The following is a 21,912-nucleotide window of genomic DNA, read 5'->3' as shown; positions in this document are numbered from 1 at the left end:
GAGAGGAGGCACAAGAAGGAAATTAATGTGAATTCATATTATTCCAAAATATTCTTCAAATATGTTTTATTTGTTGTGTTTCAAGCATAGACTGTATTTAAATAATCTTTATATACAGTACAGTCTATGGTTTTAAGTGATAAAAACCAAATAGCTTATTCCGGTCTTTCTCTGGTTATCTTTACAAACTTGACGCAGTTTACAAACGGAGCTGTCGAGCGTTGATGACGTCAAGGTGTGCGACTCGAGTCATGCCTACAGTTGTGTTTGTCCGTGAAGTTATGGAGAAAGAAAGAAGCTAGGTATTTAATTTGGATATCGAGGGGAAGTGTGAGTCGCCTTTAAATAGTTATAATTATACCTACAGCAAACGAGAGAGTGATAGTTATATTTAAGTAACTAATGGCATTTGGAAAACAGCAAGGTTAGCTGGCTAGTCTCATCTCCAGGTTATTGATTCATGTAACTAACAGCATGTGATGATCTGTGGTCAATTGGTTTGGGAAATACGTGTTTCTACAGTTTGTGTATGCCAGTTTGCGTATGCCAAATTAAGGATTATAGCTGGTGTATAACTAAAGTGAATGTGAAGCTTAGTAATAGATAATCGACATTAAGTTCTCACAAACCCAGAGGCTAACATGGGCATCACCTTGATATTAAAGGTCAGAATATGCCTAAAACCGTTAAAGCCTTTCTTTCACCAGGGAAGTTTAGCTTTCTTCACACTCAGTCCTTCTCTGTGCAAGTCATCACAGCTGCCTCTCTCAGCACGCTTTCTGTGCACCAGAGACACTAAGCCCAACCCAGGTGGCAGACAGACAGCCAAAAGCAACAGTGGACGGACTGAAGGATGGGGGGGAGTAAAAAATAGCACCATCAGATGTAGGGAAGAGGAATTATGGGATGGTGCTGTAAATGGAAAAGGTAAGAGCTCCACTCTTTGGCAGAGGCCTTCCTTCCCCAAATCTGTGTTTGCTGCTGGGACGGCAAAGAGGACGGCAGAGATGCTGAAGAGGAAGCAGCATGTAAGGGAGCCTGAAGGGAGGACAGCTAGAGGAGCAGGTAGGACCGACTGGAACTATGTGACTTAGTAGGAGAGTGTCTTTTTACATGTAGCAATGCCTTGTTTCTCTCTTTTGGTGCAAAATACAACATTACAGAAAACAAATTGTGTGCAGGAACAAGGCAGTTCAAATGCTTACACACATAATTCCATATTTTTTTCTTGATGCTCAATAGACACTCAGATGACTAAGTATTTTTAATGACGTTTTCCTTCTGCCTTATGAAGTCTAAATTAATCTATGAAAGTTAAAAGTAAAAATTGTTTCAGTTTTCTTCACCGAAGCATAAATGTTTCACAGCAAAGGTGATTCCTCCCAACCGGCCGCTCGCTGCTGCAGAGTGGAGAAAGCTGAAGGAGTCTCTGGGAAATCCGCAACGCTTTGACATCCAGATGATGTGTGCACTGTTCACCCACGGGCCAGATCTGGATATCGCCAAGTAAGAGCAAATGAGTGTGTTTGTGTGTCTGGGTTTTTGTTGAGGTCCATTTGTCCTAACAGTAAATAGGATTTTTTACATTAGGTCTGTTCATTTTATGCCTGTTGTTTTTGTCCAAGTGGAGAAGAAAACCATTGCTACCTTATATTTTAGCATGTTGGATAAAATCTCAAGAACTAATCATTTTAATGTCATTGCAAATAACCATAAAGAGGAAAATATAAGCAAGGCAGGTGTGCCATAATGCTCAATGATTTAATCTGAATCAGAAAGGAATTATTGCCAAGTAAGTAACACTTACAAGGAATTTGCCTTAGCTGGTGGTGCATACATAAACCTAGACAGTCCTCAGTCCTTACCGCAGTGGCCCGGGTTCAGTTCCAACCCGCGGCCCTTTGCTGCATGTCGTCCCCCCCCCTCGCCCCTCCCCTCTTTCCTGTCTACAGCTGTCCTATCAGTTAAAGGCAAAAAAGCCCAAACAATAATCTTAAAAAAGAAAGAAACAATAAATACAAAAGAATATGCATGTTGTTAAGTATGTGTATGTTACATACATGTACCGCATCATTCTACCACAGGTCCCTACTGACTTTTGTAGCAATGGAAACAGGAACCCTGTCTTATGAGCTGTTACTACGGTACCTGACGCTGTGTGTGAGCAACGGCCACAACTCCGAGGTGTTCGACGTCTATGACATTATGCGGGGAAGTTTCCATTCTCTGGACACAGGAGCGTCCAGCCTCTTTATCAAGTCCTTCAGCCGGACGGCGAGGTGGAGGGAGGCTGTCAGCATCCTGCATGATGTTAAGAAGGTGAACAGTGTTTTGATTGTTGTTACTTAAAAATCACTTTAAACTCATAATGGAGCTGGAGGACGTAACATCTTTACTCTATCCTTACCTTGTTTTACGGCTATCCTAACAGGTCTTTACCCCATCACCACGCAACTATGGCCACATTATCACAGCAGCGATGTTAAATGGTGACACGACCACTGCCTGGGCTCTTTATGATGAATTAATTGAAAAGGGACTGAGCCCGCACCAGGAGACCTGGGATGCTCTGTTTAAGGGAGTGGGGAAGACAAATAAGACAGAGGCAGAGGGCATGTCTCAGTCTGAGCACCAGGAGAGGCTGCAGGGGATTCTGCTCTACATGAGGAACAACCAGATCTACCCCCAACACAGCCTTGCCAGCAGCATTAAGACCTGGTTTGAGAGGTACGGGAGAGTGATAAAGACACTGAGGGTTAGGTGGGAAAATGAGGCTGGATGCATATAATACAATTTTCTAAATTAAGCAGCATCCGTTCTTTAAACTGTGGCTTTAAATATGATATCATTGTATAATATAAAAACATAACAGATTGACAATCTATTATTTGATCAGTCAGGAGTTAAAAAGTGTTGCTTTAAAACATGGCTTATGAATACATTTGAGGTGATTTTCCCTTTTCTTTCCTCCCTTTTATACAGATTTAAAAAGCAAGATCAAATTGCAAACCAACATCCATACCTGAATTTATTTTCTTTTGTTGGTGGGAACATAACATGATCTCATCTATTATTATCCACCTTAACCCATAACTCCTCGCTCTCATTCCTCTATTCTCCATCCCTCTCCTCCTCTTCAGTCTCACAGGACAGACATGGACAGGAAGTTGGACCAGCGCCACCCCAAAGTAATTACACCCCTTCCTACCTCAACATGAATCTTTATAACAGCTTAATAGGGGAAGAATAGTTTTTTCTGTGTGTGTGTGTGTGTGTGTGTGTGTGTGTAGGTATTGTGGGTCTGAGTTAGAGTCCGTCCAGCTGACTGCTGAGGAGTACCAACAGCTAAAAGACAGAGTGATGGCTGACCTCATTCAGGGACGAGATGTTTTTAACAAGACTACACCGGAGGTACACACACACACACACACACACACACACACACACACACACACACACACACACACACACACACACACACACACACACACACACACACAGCAGGGTTTCCATGGGTCCTTAAGAACTCTGAATAAGTCTCTAATGATTTAAATCTAAGGTCATAAAGAGCATTTAAATAGCTTAAATACATTTCTACCATGACTTGAAGACATAGTATGCAGGTTTATTTAGAATTTAATTTCAATGTCTGCAGCTGTGAAATATAAATTGGTATTAACAGATTATAATATATTTGATGATATTATGTCGTATTAATTGATTTGCGCTCGTAGTTTGTCCATTAAATATGATCTACATTCTTATTAACCTTTACATTAAAACTGTACATAAATAATAATACATTATGCTAATTGCGGTTGGTGTTAAAAGTCTCTGAACTTTTAGCTTCAGCAGTTTGAGAACTTTTAAGATATGTTCAGTTTGAAATAGTAAGTCATTCATCTCAAGTTCAAAATTCCATTTTGTTCAAAAAATGTGTAAGAAATTGTCCTTCTAAACCAAAAATCTGATATCTATGTTGAGGCTCATCTGTCTGTACATTGGCTTTCCATCTCCTTCTCTTTAACGTCTGCTAGATGGCGTCATTGGTACACATGCAGCACTGGGCTGGTGAGGTTAGTTGAAACAGCTTAGTGAACTCTAGCAAACACTTTCACAGTCTAGATAAATGAGAGTAAAACAGCTTTGGTATGGAGTTGTTTTAAAGGAAGTTAGGTGTAGCGTCGGGCACAGTGAGGCTGCTGTCTCTCCATCTGGTTTAAAGACTCATTTCTCTGGACTGTTATGACTTTAATATTTAGTAATTAGCCCCAGACACGGAGGATGAAACTCCAGATACTTGTTGAGTACCGCTGTTGTTTGTACTTTTCAAGCTTGGTAGCATATCAAAGTCATTACTTTTTACTGTATTAGCATCTAAACAGCTTAATAATGTACTTTAGCTACAATGATGTACCTTAGCTACATTATTAAGCTGGAATAGCATTTGATACAGTTACAAAATGTAGCTTAGCTAAATGAAATCAACTTACTATGCTGTATTAGATGGTAATAGACTGTATTACATGAATGAAACAAACCACAAATTGTCATTTTAACATGTATTGTATGGATTAAACAAACAAGATATAGCGTGATAATTAGTTAGCTTTAGAGGCTAGCTGTTTCCCCTTGTTTTTAGTCTTTATGCTATTAGCTTCATATTTGACAGACACAAGAGTGGTGTCAATTTTCTCATCTCTACAAGAAAACACATAAGCACATTTCCCAAATATCACTGTGTCATTAAGGTAAACTATTCTGCTGCTTTGTGCAATAGGTTGGCAATGTTTTACATGAAATTGGGAAATTGCATGATTTGAGGTGGCAGGGACCATTGTTCCACCTCTCTTCGGAAACAAACGTGGTGATAATTTATCAATGAACGTATCAGTCATTTCAGTCGATTTAAGTGTTTCCAAAACGATAGGACTCATACCACCTGTTTAATAGACAGCCTCAGCCCACAGACGATTTAGGATCTTGATACTTTCAAAAAGGGCAGCACACACATGCATGCATATTGTGCACTGTCTGTGTGAAGAGAGAGCCAGGGCACAAGCTTTTCATCGGATTGGAATGTTCTGTTTTTTTTGTTGTTTTTTTATAATGACAATAAACTTAAAAACAAGGTTATTCACTTAAAATAGTTTAAAAAAAGAAATTGGCAGCATTAGTTAATAATATGTAAAATTTGATTTATGAAAATTTGATTTATGAGAAAGTTTGCATGTTTTCCTTAGTGTTTTTCAGTAGTCAGGGGGAGTTTGTTCGTGCAACAGTTAGTTAAATTGAGGGGATTTCCAGCATGCGGAGCACCATGTGAATCTGGACCACAACTACCTCCTGCCAAGGAGACAGGCTAAGGAAGACAGACAGACAGACAGACAGACATGCTCGACTTTATTAATTCCAAACTTAAGGCAATTCATTTTAAGGGCAAACAGGGTGCTACAGACTACAGTGAAGCAACAGATGCAGGGAGGGACAGAAACAGATTTGTATCAATGCAAAGAGGAAGAGGAGCTGTGTTTGTCTGTGCTGATTACAAGGTCGTCACAGCGAGCAGGAAAGCATGATATAATTTAAGTACACACACATATATATGATAGATGGTGAGACACTGAGATCAAGTCATCCATTTTGACACTACGAGTGCCAAGAAAAATAAAACCCCCTGTGCAATTAAATGAAAAATAACATAACAGCCATTATTTACCACCTTTGTGAAACTTATTATGCTTAACTCCTCTCTGACACACAGTTTCAACAAAAATGTACAGTTTCCTGTGGTGATTTATTGCATTGCGTTATATTAAAGGACATTTCTAATAGTTTTGGTCACCCCTATTTCTGAAACAAAAATAGAACATTTGAAGTTCCCCAAAGGTTGCATTTTTGATTAACTGTTCTGCTATATTGCATTACATTGTACCTCTGTACAATTGCCTTTGTATTTTTGTGTCCACACTGTTGGAGCTAAATAACCTGCCAGCATACACTGTGTGTTTCTAGCAACAGGGGCTTCGTGCGTTGCACAGTTACAAGCCTCAGATACCAAAACAAGAACAAAAGTTTTGTCTGTTTTTAACGTTTTAACATACAATACACAATACAGTCTTCTGCTTTTTTATTGTAACCAATTTAAGTTCACTAAAATGCAAATGTTTTACTTAAATACTAAAAATAATAAATAACTTTAAAATTCTTACATAAAATATTAGCCTCTATATTGTTATCTGGTATTGTTGCTTCTGCTTCTATCATGCTGTAGGAACAGAATGCTATCTTGTGCATGTGTGTGCGCGCGTGTGTGTGTGTGCGTGCGTGCGTGTGCGCGAGCGAGTGAGCTCTGGAAAGTCCCTGGATAATTATACCGGACTTTCTCTCCGTCTCTCTCTTCCTCCTTCTCCTGCTCTTATTCTTTTGTTCTTGTTTTTGCCAATTCTATTTTTTTATTACAATTTCTTTTTTATTTCTGCACCCTTTCTCTATCATAACCAAGCACTCTCTTTATCTCCACACTTCCATCTGTCCATCATCCATCGGTTTTTTTCTTTAATTCCTTTGCCTTCCACCCGAAACACACATCTGCCCCTTCTCAACCAATGCCAGCCATCACTCCACATTGTTGTAGAATGAATTGTCCGATACTGTGTGTGTGAGTGAAAGCAATCACAATAGATACTGGAGCATCAACAGGCGTTTTATCTAGAGCACAGTTCCATCAGAGGAGGAATTTTACAGCCTTTTTTACATTTTTACAGTCACAATTTGATTGTGCGTCCGTGATGGCATGCACACAGTCAAGTTTCAAGTCCAGGGGAATTCACTGCAACCTATTTCCATACTGCTGCTATCTAAAAGTGAAAGTTCTAACAATGTTCCCGTGCTGAAGGCCTATTCTAAGCTACAGCACTACTTTCCTGTTATGGTACAAAGCTGTAACAACGATAAAGCCTAACTTCTGTGTTCATATTACACAGATGACACAAAAATATTCAACAAATTGTAACTTCATTATTAGCTGAATTTTCAGGTGCTGCTATACTAAAATTAAGTTTAAGACAGAGGTTGAATAACTACAGATCTTTCCACATCAGACTTTTTACTTACAACCTATACGTTAGCCCCTTTGGAGGGAGTAAGTATATAAAGTGTGACCAAATGTAATACAAACAATACAGCTAAGAGTGCACTGACAGTAGCCCATATTTTTGTCATATTAGTGAGTCTAAACTAAAATAAGTTTTGTCCAACAGAGAAAAAAAATGTCCCAGGTCCTTTACATAAAACAGAGTACTCTATTGTCAGTTGAGCTGCCAGCTGCCATCTCAGTGCCAAGAAGAAAAAGCCAGGTAGTATTACTGGAAGGCCTGTGATCAGTCAGTGAGAAAACCAGCCAACCATCAGGCCAGTCAACTCACAGGTGGGGTTCAGATACGCTCCACACACCACAATAAGGAACAAGCCCCTGATGTTGTTGTTTGAGAGATCTGTGGACATTTTTCTGTACATTTTCAGTACAGTACATAATACGTCAGACATCCAGTTAATCAGCCAGCCAAATTGTACATTTACTGAAAATGAGCAAGTCAGCCACTATACCCAAAATGTACTGTTATAGACTGGACTTTAGTGATTTTCTTTGTTCAAAAGGCCAGCATTAGGGCTTTTAAATAATTCATGATTGCAAACTCATTTAAGCAACTACACCTAGGGATTCTTTATTAAGTAGGAGGTTTTAAGCATGGGCTCAATTAACCAACAACTTCTCCATCACACCCTTGACTTTTCCCCTTGGCCACCAGCAAGTCAAATGTATTAAGTTTTCACTAAAACATCTCCACATCTGCTGGATGGATTGGACCAACAGTGTGGACAGACATTTGTGGACCCTAGAGGATGAACTGTAATACCTTTAGTGATCCCTTGACTTTTCCTCTAGCGGTACCATGGATTCAAACTTTTAATTTGGCCAATACTTTAAATGATGACTAAATCTGTGCAAAACTGTACTTTGTGTTAAGTGCTAATTACTACATGTTAGCATGCTTAGTTTAGCTGGTTAGTTTAGATTGTTAGTAGAGATAGTGAAAACTTCAGGTACACTGCAACTCGTGCATCACTTATTCTTCACTGGATTTGTCTGTTCTCAGCCTTTTTTTGCATTTTCATAAGTTGCTTCTATTAACTCTGAGCCTCTATGGTTAAATGGCAAAAAGCAGGAATGCCATGGAGTGTAAACTCAAGTGTTTTTGTACAATGTTCAGGTATAACTTGCCTATTTTTATCAATTTCCTATCCTCAACTGACAAATGTTTTCTCACCATATCACTCTCTCTCTCTATATCTCTATCTATCTATCTATGTGTCTGTTCAGGAGTTGGAGAGGTTCAAGGCGTTTGTGAAGAGGAAGCCGGCTTTTGATGTGGTCGTAGATGGACTGAATGTAGCAAATGCCAACAAGGACAAAAGCAGGCAGTCAGAGACGGTGAGAAAACACAAATGCACATGCACAACAAAGAGATAAAGAGTAAAGCTTAATATTTTCTACCAGTCTAATGACACTTATTCAGGATCCTCTCTGCAAATGGCATGCTCACACACAGTTTTACAGTCTACTGCTGGTTAAGTGGTTTCTTCCTACATACCGTATATGTCTGTCCAACCCAGGGGCTTTTCTGCCGGTTGCACTATGACTAACCCTGCAGTGTGTTAGTAGATGTGTGTAGGAGGTGCCTTTGTAACTTGCTAATACCTGATTTTAACAACACCTAGTACTACTTGTCTGCCTACCGACATGTCTGTCTATCAGGATGTGTGTATGTGTTAGGTATCTGTACTTCTGTCTCTGCATTCAAATATGTCACATCTTTCTCAGCTGTTATCTGGCTGAAAGACAAAGCCAAGTACAAACAGTCAAACCTATTTCCCTATCTAGTCATCCAGTTCATGGGAAAACTCAATACATTATTAAAATGAACACAAAAGTCATACACATTTACATAAGGACCACTGACAAAAATGTTTATTCAAATGCCTGCATGAATGAACTCGGCAGCGACACAGCTATATATGAAATATGAAAATACCTGCTGAATTTGTAGTCCACAACATAAGAGTATACAGCCACGCTGTAATAATGCTAATTTCAGCATACTATGTTGATGTTTAGCAGGTAGTTATCAATACACAGTAAAATATGCCAATGTGTACCATGTTTTACCATGTTCGTTTAGCATGTTAACATGCTAACATTTGCTAATGAGCACTAAATACAAAGTACAGCTGAGGCTGATGGGAATGTCATTAGTTTTGCAGGTATATGATAAACAACTCATAAACAAAGTATTGGACAAATTCAACTTTTTAACCTGATGATTGTGCTAGATAAAAAGTCAGAGAATCACCAAAGTTAGTGAATTTCTTTCTGAATGGGACATGGACTGACTAACTGATCAACATTTCCTTTTATAGAGCCATGCCACAAGCATGGCTAAGAATTGTATATATACTGTATATCAACCTTTTAGGGTCAGATAATATAAAATTACGACATCTAAAGGCTTCTCCAAGGGCCCACATACTCACTAAAGCCACTCTAAACAGCTTAGCAATCGATTCCCCAGATGTCATAGTACAGTGCGTCTCTGTTTAAGTTCTGTTCTGTTTAAGAGTGGTAGTTTTTGCTGTGGCAATAAGTAGATTTGTTCAGAAACAACTAACCGTGAACAGTTACAGAACTGTGTGTACGATTGAGGTTCTCCCGACTCTCCGATTTGAAAAAACGACTTCAGGAGGTGTTCCAGGTGAAATTTCCAACTTTCCAGTTCAAATGGAACGCACCATGAAACGCTTTGTTTCATCGCCTGGCTCCCCCATCCCGAAAAGCCCAGTCTGCTCTGATTGGCTTGTGAGAAGAATATGGCACACCTTTACAAAGGTAGATGGAGGGCGATATATTCCAGTAACTCACAAAAATTGACTGCGTTGACTTATTTCATTGTTTGTGGGTTGGTAGGCACTCCAGATATTGAAATGTACGTGCACATGTCCACTGAAAAAGTGAGTTTTTCATGACATGTCCCTTTAAATATTCATGTTCCTTTTTTTAAATATTAATATAAATAAAAGTATGTAAATGTGTGTTACAGTTGTTGGCGGTGGTCTCAGAGCTGGTGGGTCAGGGCCTGACTGTTCTGGTGTTGGGGAGGAAACACATGCTGCGGCCGTCCAGATCCTGGGAGAGACACAACATGAACCTCATCCAGCAGAAAGCTCATTGCTTCTTCACTGACAACATGTGAGCATCTGATAGCCATAAAGACTAGCATGAAATATGCTCAATAGAAAAACATAGAAAACACATTAACACAGCAGAGGCAACACAGACTATTTACTGAGAATGTTTAATGAGCAGTGTGCAACATGAGGGAGGCTGATTTAATAGAATAAAAACCAAAACGGGGATTATGAATTCATATGTATCATTCAGTGCATTATTTGGCTATGCATCTGTTTATTTACAACTTTTTTGTAATGAGTGTACCTCATACCTTTTGGTCTATGTGTCTGTCAGTTCGGAGGATGACCCCTTCTTGCTGTATGCCACTTTGTATTCTGGGAACCACTGTCGGTTTGTGAGTAGGGACCTGATGAGGGACCACAAGGCCTGCCTGCCAGACGGAGCCACCAGACGGCTCTTCTTCAAATGGCAGAGAGGCCACCAGCTGGTAGTAGATGGATACGCCGCAGCAGGCAGGAGAGTCCGATTTCAGGTGAGGAAGAGGAGGAGCAGGAGGAAGAGGGAAGGGTATGAAAGGAGAGAGTTGATAATGGGACATGAATGAAAGAAGCATACCAATTAACTGTGTGCATGTGTGTGTGTTTAGAGTATTCTCAGCTATGACACCATTGTCCAGACTTCAGCGGACTCGTGGCACGTTCCCTTCGACGACACAGAGGACAGGAGCACCTATGAAGTACCACAACGATGGCTCTGCCTCACCACAAAGCACTGAACACACTCACACGGATCATATCTCATATGCTTTGATTATAACTGTAGACTTGTAAATAAATCATTTACCACAAATAACTAAGTGGCCTGATCTCTTTAACTTTGAACCATAGCAAAATGCCATTTGATTAGATTTTAAGTACTAATCAAACATCCGTGGCATCTCATTGCAACATGGAGCAGTCACTGATGACATCATCTAGAAATTATTTGGCGTAAACCATGGTGGAAACTACAAAGCTGCGACGTTGACCCGGATATGGAAGCCTTCAAGCGGACAGATCACATCCGGTGTAGATGTTTGCCATGTTTTGGATCTGTTGCCTCTATGTTTAGTTTCAACTTCAGTCTATAGCTACCAGTTTTACGTTATATCAGTTATTTTCAGCCGTCATGTCTCGGGGGTCAAGTGCAGGATTTGACCGCCATATCACTATTTTCTCTCCAGAGGGAAGACTGTACCAAGTCGGTAAGTAAGTTAGTGAAAGAAATGAAAAAAACTCAACCTGCTCTGTCATCACTAGTGGCTAACAGGCTAACATTAGCTAGCAGTTTCTATCTAGCCCATTTATAGTTCAGTGTTATTTAGAAAGGAAGTCTTGCAGTACGTCGTGGTAGGGTAAAAGTAAATGCAATTTAATATATGATTATTTATAATGGAATATAGTTAATTGTCTAGTAATTAAACCGTTTTGTTGCAGTTGGGCTAACGTTACCTTAGCTAACGTTAGCTTAATTGAGCTGTGCAGTGCTCCAATAAGCTAATGTTTGGATACATATTTGTTTTTTTTAGAATTGAAAGGAATTTCCTATTTAGGTGATCTAGCAACCAGTTAAGTAACCAAAAAGAAAAATGTCAAAAGAAAATGTGAAACTAAAATACCATTATCCATATGTTACAACGGTATACATTGTGTTCTACTTATGAGAGTGTGTGTATGTACAATGGCGTGTAAAATTAGCTGGGTTGGTTCCTGATTTCAAAAACAAAATGCTGGCAGTAGTGAAACGTTTAAAGTGCACTCTTGTAGAGCTCATGAGTAGTCTGTTTCTCCCCCCCCTTCTGTCTGTCTTCAGAGTATGCCTTTAAAGCCATCAACCAGGGAGGACTAACCTCCGTAGCGGTCAGAGGGAAGGACTGTGTTGTGGTCGTCACGCAGAAGAAAGTCCCGGTCAGTACACACGGACACGTTATAAACGCACAGAGAAGATAATATTTCTGTTTCTTCAGACAAGGCATGTGGTCAGATTCCACAGCTGTCCTTATTGTTGCATTACTTGTGGAGTACATTTCTCTGTTGGCAATCTCTTTGTCTTGTGTTTTTTCTCAGGACAAGCTGTTGGATGCGGTGACAGTCACACATCTGTACAGAATTACGGAGAACATTGGCTGTGCTATGACCGGCATGACTGGTAAGCAATGTCTTGTCCATCTGATGGTGAATACTCAAAAATGAGCCATTTAATGATTAAGACTGTTAAAAGTTTCTGTCAACAACACATGTTAGTAACAGATTCCCACTGACTATTGCCTTATTGCCATGTTACTAGTGTTATTATTTAAAGATAGAAATGCATCAGTTAATACAATTTTCCAGCAGTTTTTTCAGAGCTGGAGAAAAATAGTCTGCAATTTTAAACAGGTGCCAACTCTAGTTGCAGCAGAACATTACATAACACTAGTCAGAACAACCACCTACCAAGTATTATAAAGTGGGACATGAGTTGCAAATGCATTGTAGCTAGCAAAATAGAAAACTTTAAGCAGTAATTTAAAGTGATACGATTGGGTCATTGACTGCATTGTGTGTGACAATGACGTTGAGAGTGATGATTCATCCATCTCTTCTACTCTGTTGTCTCATGGATCAATTTACGTAAAGAAGTTTATCATACTCTTTCACTGTAAAACATTGAAGCAACTTGTTTGTGTTATGCTCATTCATGTATTTGTCCAATCTTAAATTAATTTGTGTGAAATGCTTTTTCTGCCTCTTCCTCCCTCAGCTGATAGCAGGTCTCAGGTGCAGAGGGCACGGTATGAAGCAGCTAACTGGATGTATAAGTACGGCTATGAGATCCCTGTGGATATGTTGTGCAAACGCATGGCGGACATCTCCCAAGTCTACACACAGAATGCTGAGATGAGGCCGCTGGGCTGCTGTGAGTAGAGTGCATGTGTGTTTGTGTGTACCAGAAACACGTCCTTAATGATTGTGTATGTTATATAGGGTATAGCTAGGCCTGCATGGTATAAGGAAAATATGCAATATCCGAAAACGTTGTTGAATATCACGATAACGATATTACTTCTTAAAGTGTACTCAGTTCTGCTAAAACACAACACATTGCTTGTTGAATTAAAAACAAACAAAAGGAAATCATGTTCAACATTCTTTTATTGAACAATTTGAACATTGAATAAAATGGGCACCACAAAAAAAGGACATTAAGTGTAGTTTTCTACTGATCTTTTCTTTCAACTAATACAAAAAAATCTCTGAGTGTCTTTCACGATGTGTTTATTGACAGTTGATATCGCGATGAAGATAAAAAAAAAAAAAAAAACGATGTATTGTGCAGCTCTAGTTTGAACCAAAACCAGTCTGTTTAATATTCAAAATCGTTTAATCCCCTTTTAAAATGATATATGTTCTTCTACGACCAGAGCTGGTGAATGCTTTTTTGTTAGCATTACTTTGTGATATATTAAGATGTACACTGAAAGTTGTTTTTGTAAGACTAAAGTGTTGTGTAAATGGAATTTTAGAGGGTTTTCATCACAGCCTAAACCGGATGTTTAAATAGATGACATTGCCTCTTCCTCTTTGTTTCTACTGTCCTGTCTTCATTTTCCTCTGCTTTGGATCCTTCCTCTAGGTATGATAGTGGTCGGACTGGATGAAGAGTTGGGTCCGCAGCTCTATAAGTGTGATCCAGCCGGCTACTACTGTGGCTTTAAGGCTACAGCAGCTGGAGTCAAACAGACTGAGGCCACAAGCTTCCTAGAGAAGAAAGTCAAGAAGAAACTGGATTGGACCTATGAGCAGACCATAGAGGTAGTACGCACACGCTGCTCGCTGGTCACTCACTCATTTATTACTTAGTGATTTCATTAACAAATACAAGCAGCCCTTATAAATACATTATGTCCCATCTTTCAAGATTATTTGACACCGTGAGCTAGGGCTGTGCAGTTAATCGAAATTGAAAAGGATTATTTTGCACATTACATTTTGCAAGTAAACTTTTATTTTGTCTTGTATTCTGAATGAAAAAAAAAAAGTTCAAACAGGAAAAGTATTAAGGGAAATTTGACAGTTCAAGGTGTTTTCACAGTTAATTTTGTTTAACGTTTTTATACTGTTTTTTTTTTTGTCTTTTTTTAAAGTTCAATATTTGCAGCATCTTTCCACAAGTCAAAGTAATCATGTTAAATAATCGTGATTTCAATATTGACCAAAATAATCTTGATTATGCTTCTTTTTTTTTTTTCTTTTTTTTTCCATAATCGAGCAGCCCTACTGTGAGCTCCTGTTTCCAAAGGCATCTATATCTCCGATGCAATGTTTCATTTATTTCCCTCTCCTCTCCCTCCTGTTAACGCCCTCTTCTCTCAAAACAGACGGCTATCTCATGTCTGTCAACCGTTCTGTCCATCGACTTCAAGCCCTCGGAGTTGGAGGTGGGAGTTATCACTACAAAAGAATCTAGATTCAAGTGAGTGTTTTCCTGACACAGAGAGTAAATATATTGACAGCCAAAGGTAAAGGACTTTTTTCACTAATCAGCTGCTGCTGCTGTAAACAGGTTTTCCAGAATTAACGTGAACCCGAGCGTTGCTGAAAAAGGCAGAGGGATTTAGCCAAACTTTCTGGATACATTTTACAAAATAAACAAAAAGAAAAATAATCTTTGCTGATCAACTAAACACACACATATATATATATATATATATATATATATATATATATATATATATATATATATATATATATATATATAAACAGACTAGTAGTAACTAGACTAGTTGTAATGGAAATTCCCTCAAACTAAACCCAGGGATAAGATCAAAGAAAGGGCTTACAGGGTTTAATGTTCTCAACATGTCCATGTGTAAGGCCTACAAAATCTGGCATAACAGAAATGATGACCGTTAACTTGTGTGTTTGTGTTCCAGGATTCTGTCAGAGTCGGAGATCGATGTCCATCTGGTAGCTTTGTCTGAGAGAGAGTGAGGAAAGTTAGCATCCATTTTGCTGCCGACTCTGAAAAGGATGTACAGCAATACCAGACACCCCACCTCCTCCACACAAAGGTCTCATCTAGTGAGACAATAAAGGAGGAGTTGGTATCGTCTTGTTCAGAAGAGGTGGTGCTATACAGTGAGGTTGAGATAAACAAAACGATGAACGGTAAAGAACAATATGGTCCTAATTACCAGGTGGGTAGAATATGTTACCCATCTGCACTGGCACGTACCCCTCCTCCATCCCCTCTGGTCATTGCCAGGACCTGACTGGACACAATATTATCCACATATCGACCCCTACTGCATTTTTCTTCTAGCCACACTGAGGCATCCTCACTGCAGGCAGCTGCCAAATGTCACAGAGCCTGGAAAGATGCTGCACATTTAAATTAGTCCACCATATGACCTATGGGTCTGATATACTCCTTTCTCTGGATGGAGTTCAGCCCAAATGACTTCAGTTGATTAGTGTGACATGAGCAGATTGGAAGATAGGGTTACACTACAACTACACCACAATACCTCTTAATACCTCTCAATATTATGGACTTGGTGGTCCTGTAGCTATTTGAGTCACTGTATTTCAACAGTGCTTACAATCTTTACTCAGGGCTGCAACGTGTATCTCTCTCATTTTATCAATCTGCGTTAAAGTCTGGCTGTAGTTCCAGGATGATGTTTATGCTCTGGTATGCTTTGATAACCCAGCGGACAGCTGTGGGAATTCTCCATAATCATTGTCACAACCGTCCCGTGTTTAGGTCTGCTCAGGTCAACGTCAACAGGAAGTCACCAATTATTTAATTCTCTCCCTTGCGTCTTGATCCTCCTCCCCTCTGCTGCCATTGCTGTACATTACTGCCCTTCTATTAAACACAATGTTTTTATTGAACACTTAATATTCCCTGATTATTTTTTTTTGTCTTTGCATATGCGTATTGCCACCTTGGCTTTTATGTAAAGGTGAAGCAGCTGATTACATGAATCACCAGACCAGCATGGAAAATTGCAAAATATGGTGCCTGTCTGTCCAGGTGCTGTGGGAGTGAACATATTTTCAGATTTAGCATTGCCAATTGAAATATATCTCCACTTAATCTAAGACAATTTAGCATAAAATGTTTGTTGAATACAGCTTCCTGAGATGTATTTTAAATGTAATGTCAATATGAATTTGTATTTACATTATTGATTTTATTGAAGCACTTTGTGACGTTCTACTCTTGAAAGGTGCTATATAAATTAAGTTAGTTACATACATTAATACAAATTTGGACAGAAGTGCTAGACTATGAATCAAGGGAAGAAATATCACTATAATTGCACTGCTAGTATCATATAGTATTTGGATGTAAAATGGACCTTTTGATGTGTTGTAAACCCCTTAAGATTGCATGTATACAGCTCTTTTAATATGCTTCTACTCCAAATACTCAATCATGAGCAGTCTACAGCAAAACAAAGTTAAAGTAAAAATGTCTTTTTAATTAGGGAAATAAGATGTGATGACTACGCAAGTATTTAGGTACAAATTAAAAAGGCCATACCGAGCTGCTTGACGTGAACCTGATCTGCGATACAATCAGAATTGCATAAGTGTATTAAACAGTGTCGTTTGAATTTGAGTGAGACTTCCTTCTCCAAACTTGACGAAAGCATCCTGTTCGGTGAAGGTTCGCCTTTTTTGAGAAGCAACAATATCGCGAACAGCTGAGTGTTCTGTTCCTGGGAATTTCCTGTCCCTTCTTTCTTAGCCCTACCCTCCCAAAACTTCCTGATTTAGATTCCTGAGCAATCAGCGTCATTTCACACACAGTTCCCCTATGCCTCTTATCTCTTCTTACACACACACCAGGAGGAACTGTCACAGACTTAATTAGCTGCCAGTTCCTCATTTAGTGGAAACAAGTTATCAGCTCTTTCCTGCATGACATGCATTATATGAGAATGAAAAGCAACTGAACTGAAACTCCTCTGTCATGCTTTGATGGTGGCATTTATACAAGCAGAGACATACTGACGACAGCAGAAAGGCATGTGGTTAAGGTAATTTCTTGCATATTTGCAGCCTTGAAATATTGTCAGGCGCTGTAGATTATATTCTGAGTTAGGGTTAGTTATGTGATCTTTCTTTTATATTACCAAAATCATGTCTTATGTACATGTGTGAAAACATTTTAAACTTAAAACTGCAATCTTCCAATCACATGCCATCTGTTTCCCCTTCATCCCAGTCCCCACAAATACAGTATATTCACAAAGGTTTTTAAATACGAGTGTCTTTAATTTAACTGAAGTGTGCTAGACTGTTTACTTTCTGACATATACAACCTGCTCAACTGTACACATTCACAGCTTCCATAAAAAATACATCTTTGTATACACAGCATTTACAATATCGTACAACAGAGCTGTTGCAGGTACATCTGTGCGGATGGATGCTTTTTTTTTTTTTTTTGACAAAATATTTGCAGTGTCCACAGAATACAAGCAATCCTGTCATCATACAGCAAACTCATCCCATCATAATGATCATGTGTTCACATCTCAGCAAGTTTGCTCTCCCGCAGCTTGGAGCGATTCAAACATCACATCTGATTGTCCTTTGCAGCTGCCTGTCCCGTCTGTTTCGCCAGCGCCCACGCCGTGAAACCCACACTTTTGGGCTTGTGTGACGTCATTGCAGGAAGTAGTAGACGTGCCGAGCCATTTCTCTTGTCCTTTGCCGTCATCACAGCCTCCTGCCTCTCTCTCCCTCTCATTTCCTGCTAATGTCCATTCCACTGAATGTCGTCATAACCCACCTGCAAACACACAGAGGACAGAATAATGGTTATACACTGGCCAGAAAGCTCATTTTAATGTTGCAGGGGAAAGCTCTGCATATTTATCACACACACACACACACACACACACACACACACACACACACACACACACACACCTCATCATCATCATCATCAGACTCCTCGCCCTCCTCTTCCTCGCTGTCGTCTGATTCGCTGTCAGGCAGCTCCCTCAGGTCAGGGTTGGTCAGCAAGTACAGTTCTTTCCGGATGTTGTCGTCGTTGCGACCGTAGGTGAGGTGGAAGGGAGTGTGGCCTCCAGAGGTCAGGAGGTTGGGGTCTGCTCCTTTCTTCAGCAGCAGTTTGACCAGTGAGAGATTCTGCTGGTCCACGGCCAGGTGCAGTGCACTGCGACCGTTACGCTGTTCCTATAGGACAGAGAGAGAACACAAGATCTTATTAGCACCAGGTAGCCAGGTGGGTGCCGGTTCTCAAAATGAATTATTTCTATACTTGTATACTAAATACTTACATGTAATCTTACTTTGTAATTCTATACTCCGTAAGTATATAAAGTGTTTATTCATTTCTCACATATAGATATGGTGTATGTGTTTGTTGTTTACCTTTGCATTAATGTCAGCTCCTAGATTCACCATGTTCTCCACCAGTGACAGGAAACCCTGAACTGAGGCCAGGTGGAGGCAGTTCTGACCTGCAAAAAAACCATCAGAGGAAGAGCTTAACAGCTGACACCAGACCAGCATGTCATTGTATTCCTGCAGTTTCTAGGAAAGGTCCAGGATCCACGGGTGGATTTCAAGTTAATAAAAATTTAGCAAGAGCTAAATAAAATAGTATTTGTCTGGACAAATACTATTATTGGTAAGTGAAGTATTAACTTTAATGTGGATTTATTTTATTCTGCCATGTTAATGCCATTTAGGAAAGGAAAGCAGACTTTTCATTTTATATGCCAAACTCAGTTGAGGTTTTTATTATATATTCAAAAATGTGGTTGCACAAAATCTGCAAACCAGCCATACTTTAGTATTAAAAAAACAGTCTATGCACAAGTCTAAATCTATTTGGAGGCTTAGCATCTAACATTATGGGCCATGTAATAGATGGGTTTTCGTCAGGGTGTGATGGCCTGAATGGCTATGGCATTCCCCTTGCTTAAATGGTTCCTTCCTCCTAACCATAGTGTTCAGGGCAGCAGAAATGACTCTTACCGTGCCCACCATTCATCTGTTTAAATAGTAGTTAAGAACAGCAGCACCGAGGGTGGGCCACCACAGAGTGGAAAGTACCACCCTGCTCCAGGACATAATATTCTAATAATGTTGAAACATAATAATTTAGCCTACCCCTACCTAACATTTTGTTCCCTAACACAACTGAAGCATTTATCAGAAATGTTATAAAAGTAAAAGCTCTGAATGTTCAAAGGGGGAAAAGTCAAAACCACATCAGTTTCAGGAAAGAAACATTGTTCTCGTACTACAATCTTACCATGATAGTTGCAGGCAGCCATCACTGTGTGTAGATGCTCTGGCTGACAGTTCTGTGTTAGGACACTGAAGCACAGCAGGTCACCGTGGCGACAGGCGATGTGAAGAGGCGTGTCCCCGCTGTCGTCCACAAGCGTGGGGTCGCAGCCGGATACCAGGAGGCGCTGACACACGTCCGCCTGGTTCGTTATTACTGCTAGGTGGAGAGGAGTCTAGGGTGGAAAGAAGTTTGGAGATGTTATGTGATGACATAATGCATTCACATTTATTATTGCTACAGCCTGGTGAATAAGTTGTTTAGATAGAGCAAGTTCACAGAAAGAGGTTGAGGCAAACGGAGGAGATGATAAAGATGTGACTGGGTAAATATCAATATATTCTTGTTTAAATCCTCTTCAGTACCTGTCTTTGGTCATTTTGTGTGTTGAGGAAGTCTGCGTCCTTGGACAGGTCTATCATTTTTCTGATATAGTCCTTGGCCTCGTGGATGATGGCCAGGTGGAGCAGCCTATAAAGGCAGAGAAGGAAGGTAGAAAACCTGTTACAATACACAACCAAATCTATATTGTAACCAGTGACACGCTGTCACATGACAAATACCCCCGATTGCGTTTGTCATCCACATCTAACACTGTTACTTTTAAACAGTGAAAAGCTGCACAAACCTAAGGTTTACAATGCAGAATAGTTATTTGAAAGGCAAGAAAAATATAGAAAAGACTACAGTTTTACTTTGTGCAAAATCAAGCGCATGTACAAGCCTTTTATTTTTATTAGAACATTGCAGAGATTTTTAAAAAAATAAATCAGCTGTGAAAACTGAGCACCCCATGTTTGACTTCTACTGATGTCCTCTCAAGGAGACAACACAATAATGGTTCTTGCGATTTTCTTCAAAAGTCATCTGGGAAGTGTAATCCTCAAAGATAAACTTAAAGTGCATCTCTGGATTCTTCAATACAGCTGTCCACCAGTTTCCATGTCTCTGCCTACTGTTACATTCAATGGGACATACAACATTTAAAAGATTCGTGATGCTGTTTATTTGACTGAATTGTATACAATGTTTACACTCAAATCCATTTGATAGTTTTTGAAGTGTAACACAGCAGCCAGTTTTACACTTTATGTAATGGGGATCATTTCCTACGAATGCCATTAGGACCCCTCTAGAAAATGTTATTGACACCCCTGCTCTTATGTCCCTTGGTTAAATAACTAACATGATATCATGTCATTTCATAAGAGACAGTTCTGGTCCGGTTTGAAATGATTATGAAGTCTGGTGTTTTTAATACTTCGATGATGAAGTCACGTTGTTCAACTTAGACGCAATAACACTTCATTTATGCACGTGCCATGAGAACAGTAACAATACTGTTAGTTTGAATTATATTTATCGGCTGGTAAACTGTATTCTAATAAAAAAAATAACATTTAGAGTCACTCTTAATGTTATTCCCCTTGGTTTTATGATAGCAACGAGACGCAGACACGCATTCCAGAAAAGAGTTTCGCAGTCAACCTCCCTTTATGTAATTTAAGGTACTTTACTTGTTTGTTTTTTTTCCCCTTCTTCTCCCTTCACGGGAGCGCGCGTCGGTTAGACTCCTTGGCGACGCGCCCGGGACTTTCCCAGTCTGACCCGCGGCCATAGTAGATTCCCTCCTGATAATAGCCTTTTGTTTATGTCCAACACCACCGTGTCTGTCCGCAGCAAGACCCATTATCAAACCGGACACCCGTCCTGTGTATTGTTAACACTCCTGCGGTGTACTTTTATAAGCCGTAATCCTAAAGTAAGCTTCAACCCGAACTAAATTAGGCCTGAGCCTGTGCATTGTAATTACAAGCTAGAGGCAGACATTCCCACAGGAAATAGATCAAATTACCCCCAAGACCCGAGCTGGGCCTACTCAGGCAATACTGCAAGCCTGGCTGTACCTTCTGAAAACTCATAAATATCCCCATGCTTAACTCTGTATCGTTATTCCTGGTCTGACTTACGTGTCTCCGTCTTCTGTGATCTGTGTTTTCCATTCGTGCAGTTCTCCGGTTACAGCGAGATGTTGTTTGTGCTGCGGCGGCTCACATTCCACCTGGAGCCGACGGATCTCGGCCGCCACAGCCTGGTACTCCTCCTCTTTCAGCGAGTCCAAACCGCTGTCGAGTCGCTCCTCTGTCGACGAAGCTGGCTTCCCTTCTTTGGAATCCCGGCTGTAATCCATTTGGTTTAATATACTGGTCCGGTGGAGGTCCATGGTGGTTTGTTATTCGGGACGAGGTGCGTTTGGTGTTCTACTGTCGAAGTTGTGCAGCAGTCTGTAAATGCCCTCT

The 21,912-nt window shown here is 39.9% G+C and overlaps 3 protein-coding genes across 3 annotated transcripts; 2 read left to right on the top strand and 1 right to left on the bottom strand.

The window, feature by feature from the left end:
- The first annotated feature begins 77 nt into the window (after positions 1 to 77).
- prorp (protein only RNase P catalytic subunit) lies at positions 78 to 11,116 on the top strand. The gene is made up of 10 exons (XM_078277974.1): positions 78 to 1,065; positions 1,368 to 1,506; positions 2,085 to 2,319; positions 2,432 to 2,727; positions 3,141 to 3,188; positions 3,240 to 3,411; positions 8,384 to 8,494; positions 10,158 to 10,306; positions 10,583 to 10,781; positions 10,896 to 11,116. The coding sequence occupies exons 1-10, from the start codon at positions 642 to 644 to the stop codon at positions 11,022 to 11,024; spliced, it is 1,902 nt and encodes a 633-aa protein (XP_078134100.1). The 5' UTR covers positions 78 to 641; the 3' UTR covers positions 11,025 to 11,116.
- Positions 11,117 to 11,300: 184 nt separating this feature from the next.
- Positions 11,301 to 16,169, top strand: psma6a (proteasome 20S subunit alpha 6a). Its single transcript, XM_078277973.1, has 7 exons — positions 11,301 to 11,492; positions 12,101 to 12,195; positions 12,355 to 12,436; positions 13,031 to 13,186; positions 13,904 to 14,082; positions 14,649 to 14,743; positions 15,204 to 16,169. The coding sequence occupies exons 1-7, from the start codon at positions 11,417 to 11,419 to the stop codon at positions 15,259 to 15,261; spliced, it is 741 nt and encodes a 246-aa protein (XP_078134099.1). The 5' UTR covers positions 11,301 to 11,416; the 3' UTR covers positions 15,262 to 16,169.
- Positions 16,170 to 17,536: 1,367 nt separating this feature from the next.
- nfkbiab (nuclear factor of kappa light polypeptide gene enhancer in B-cells inhibitor, alpha b) lies at positions 17,537 to 21,912 on the bottom strand. The gene is made up of 6 exons (XM_078277972.1): positions 21,583 to 21,912; positions 19,978 to 20,083; positions 19,577 to 19,787; positions 18,688 to 18,776; positions 18,220 to 18,489; positions 17,537 to 18,079 (listed from the first exon to the last, which is right to left on the bottom strand). Exons 1-6 carry the CDS (start codon positions 21,834 to 21,836, stop codon positions 18,044 to 18,046), a joined length of 966 nt encoding a protein of 321 aa, XP_078134098.1. The 5' UTR covers positions 21,837 to 21,912; the 3' UTR covers positions 17,537 to 18,043.

This window comes from Sander vitreus, chromosome 20, assembly GCF_031162955.1.
Source record: "Sander vitreus isolate 19-12246 chromosome 20, sanVit1, whole genome shotgun sequence".
NCBI classification, from domain to species: domain Eukaryota; kingdom Metazoa; phylum Chordata; class Actinopteri; order Perciformes; family Percidae; genus Sander; species Sander vitreus.
Note: the sequence above shows the minus strand (reverse complement) of the source record. Positions and strands in the feature narration are given on the sequence as shown.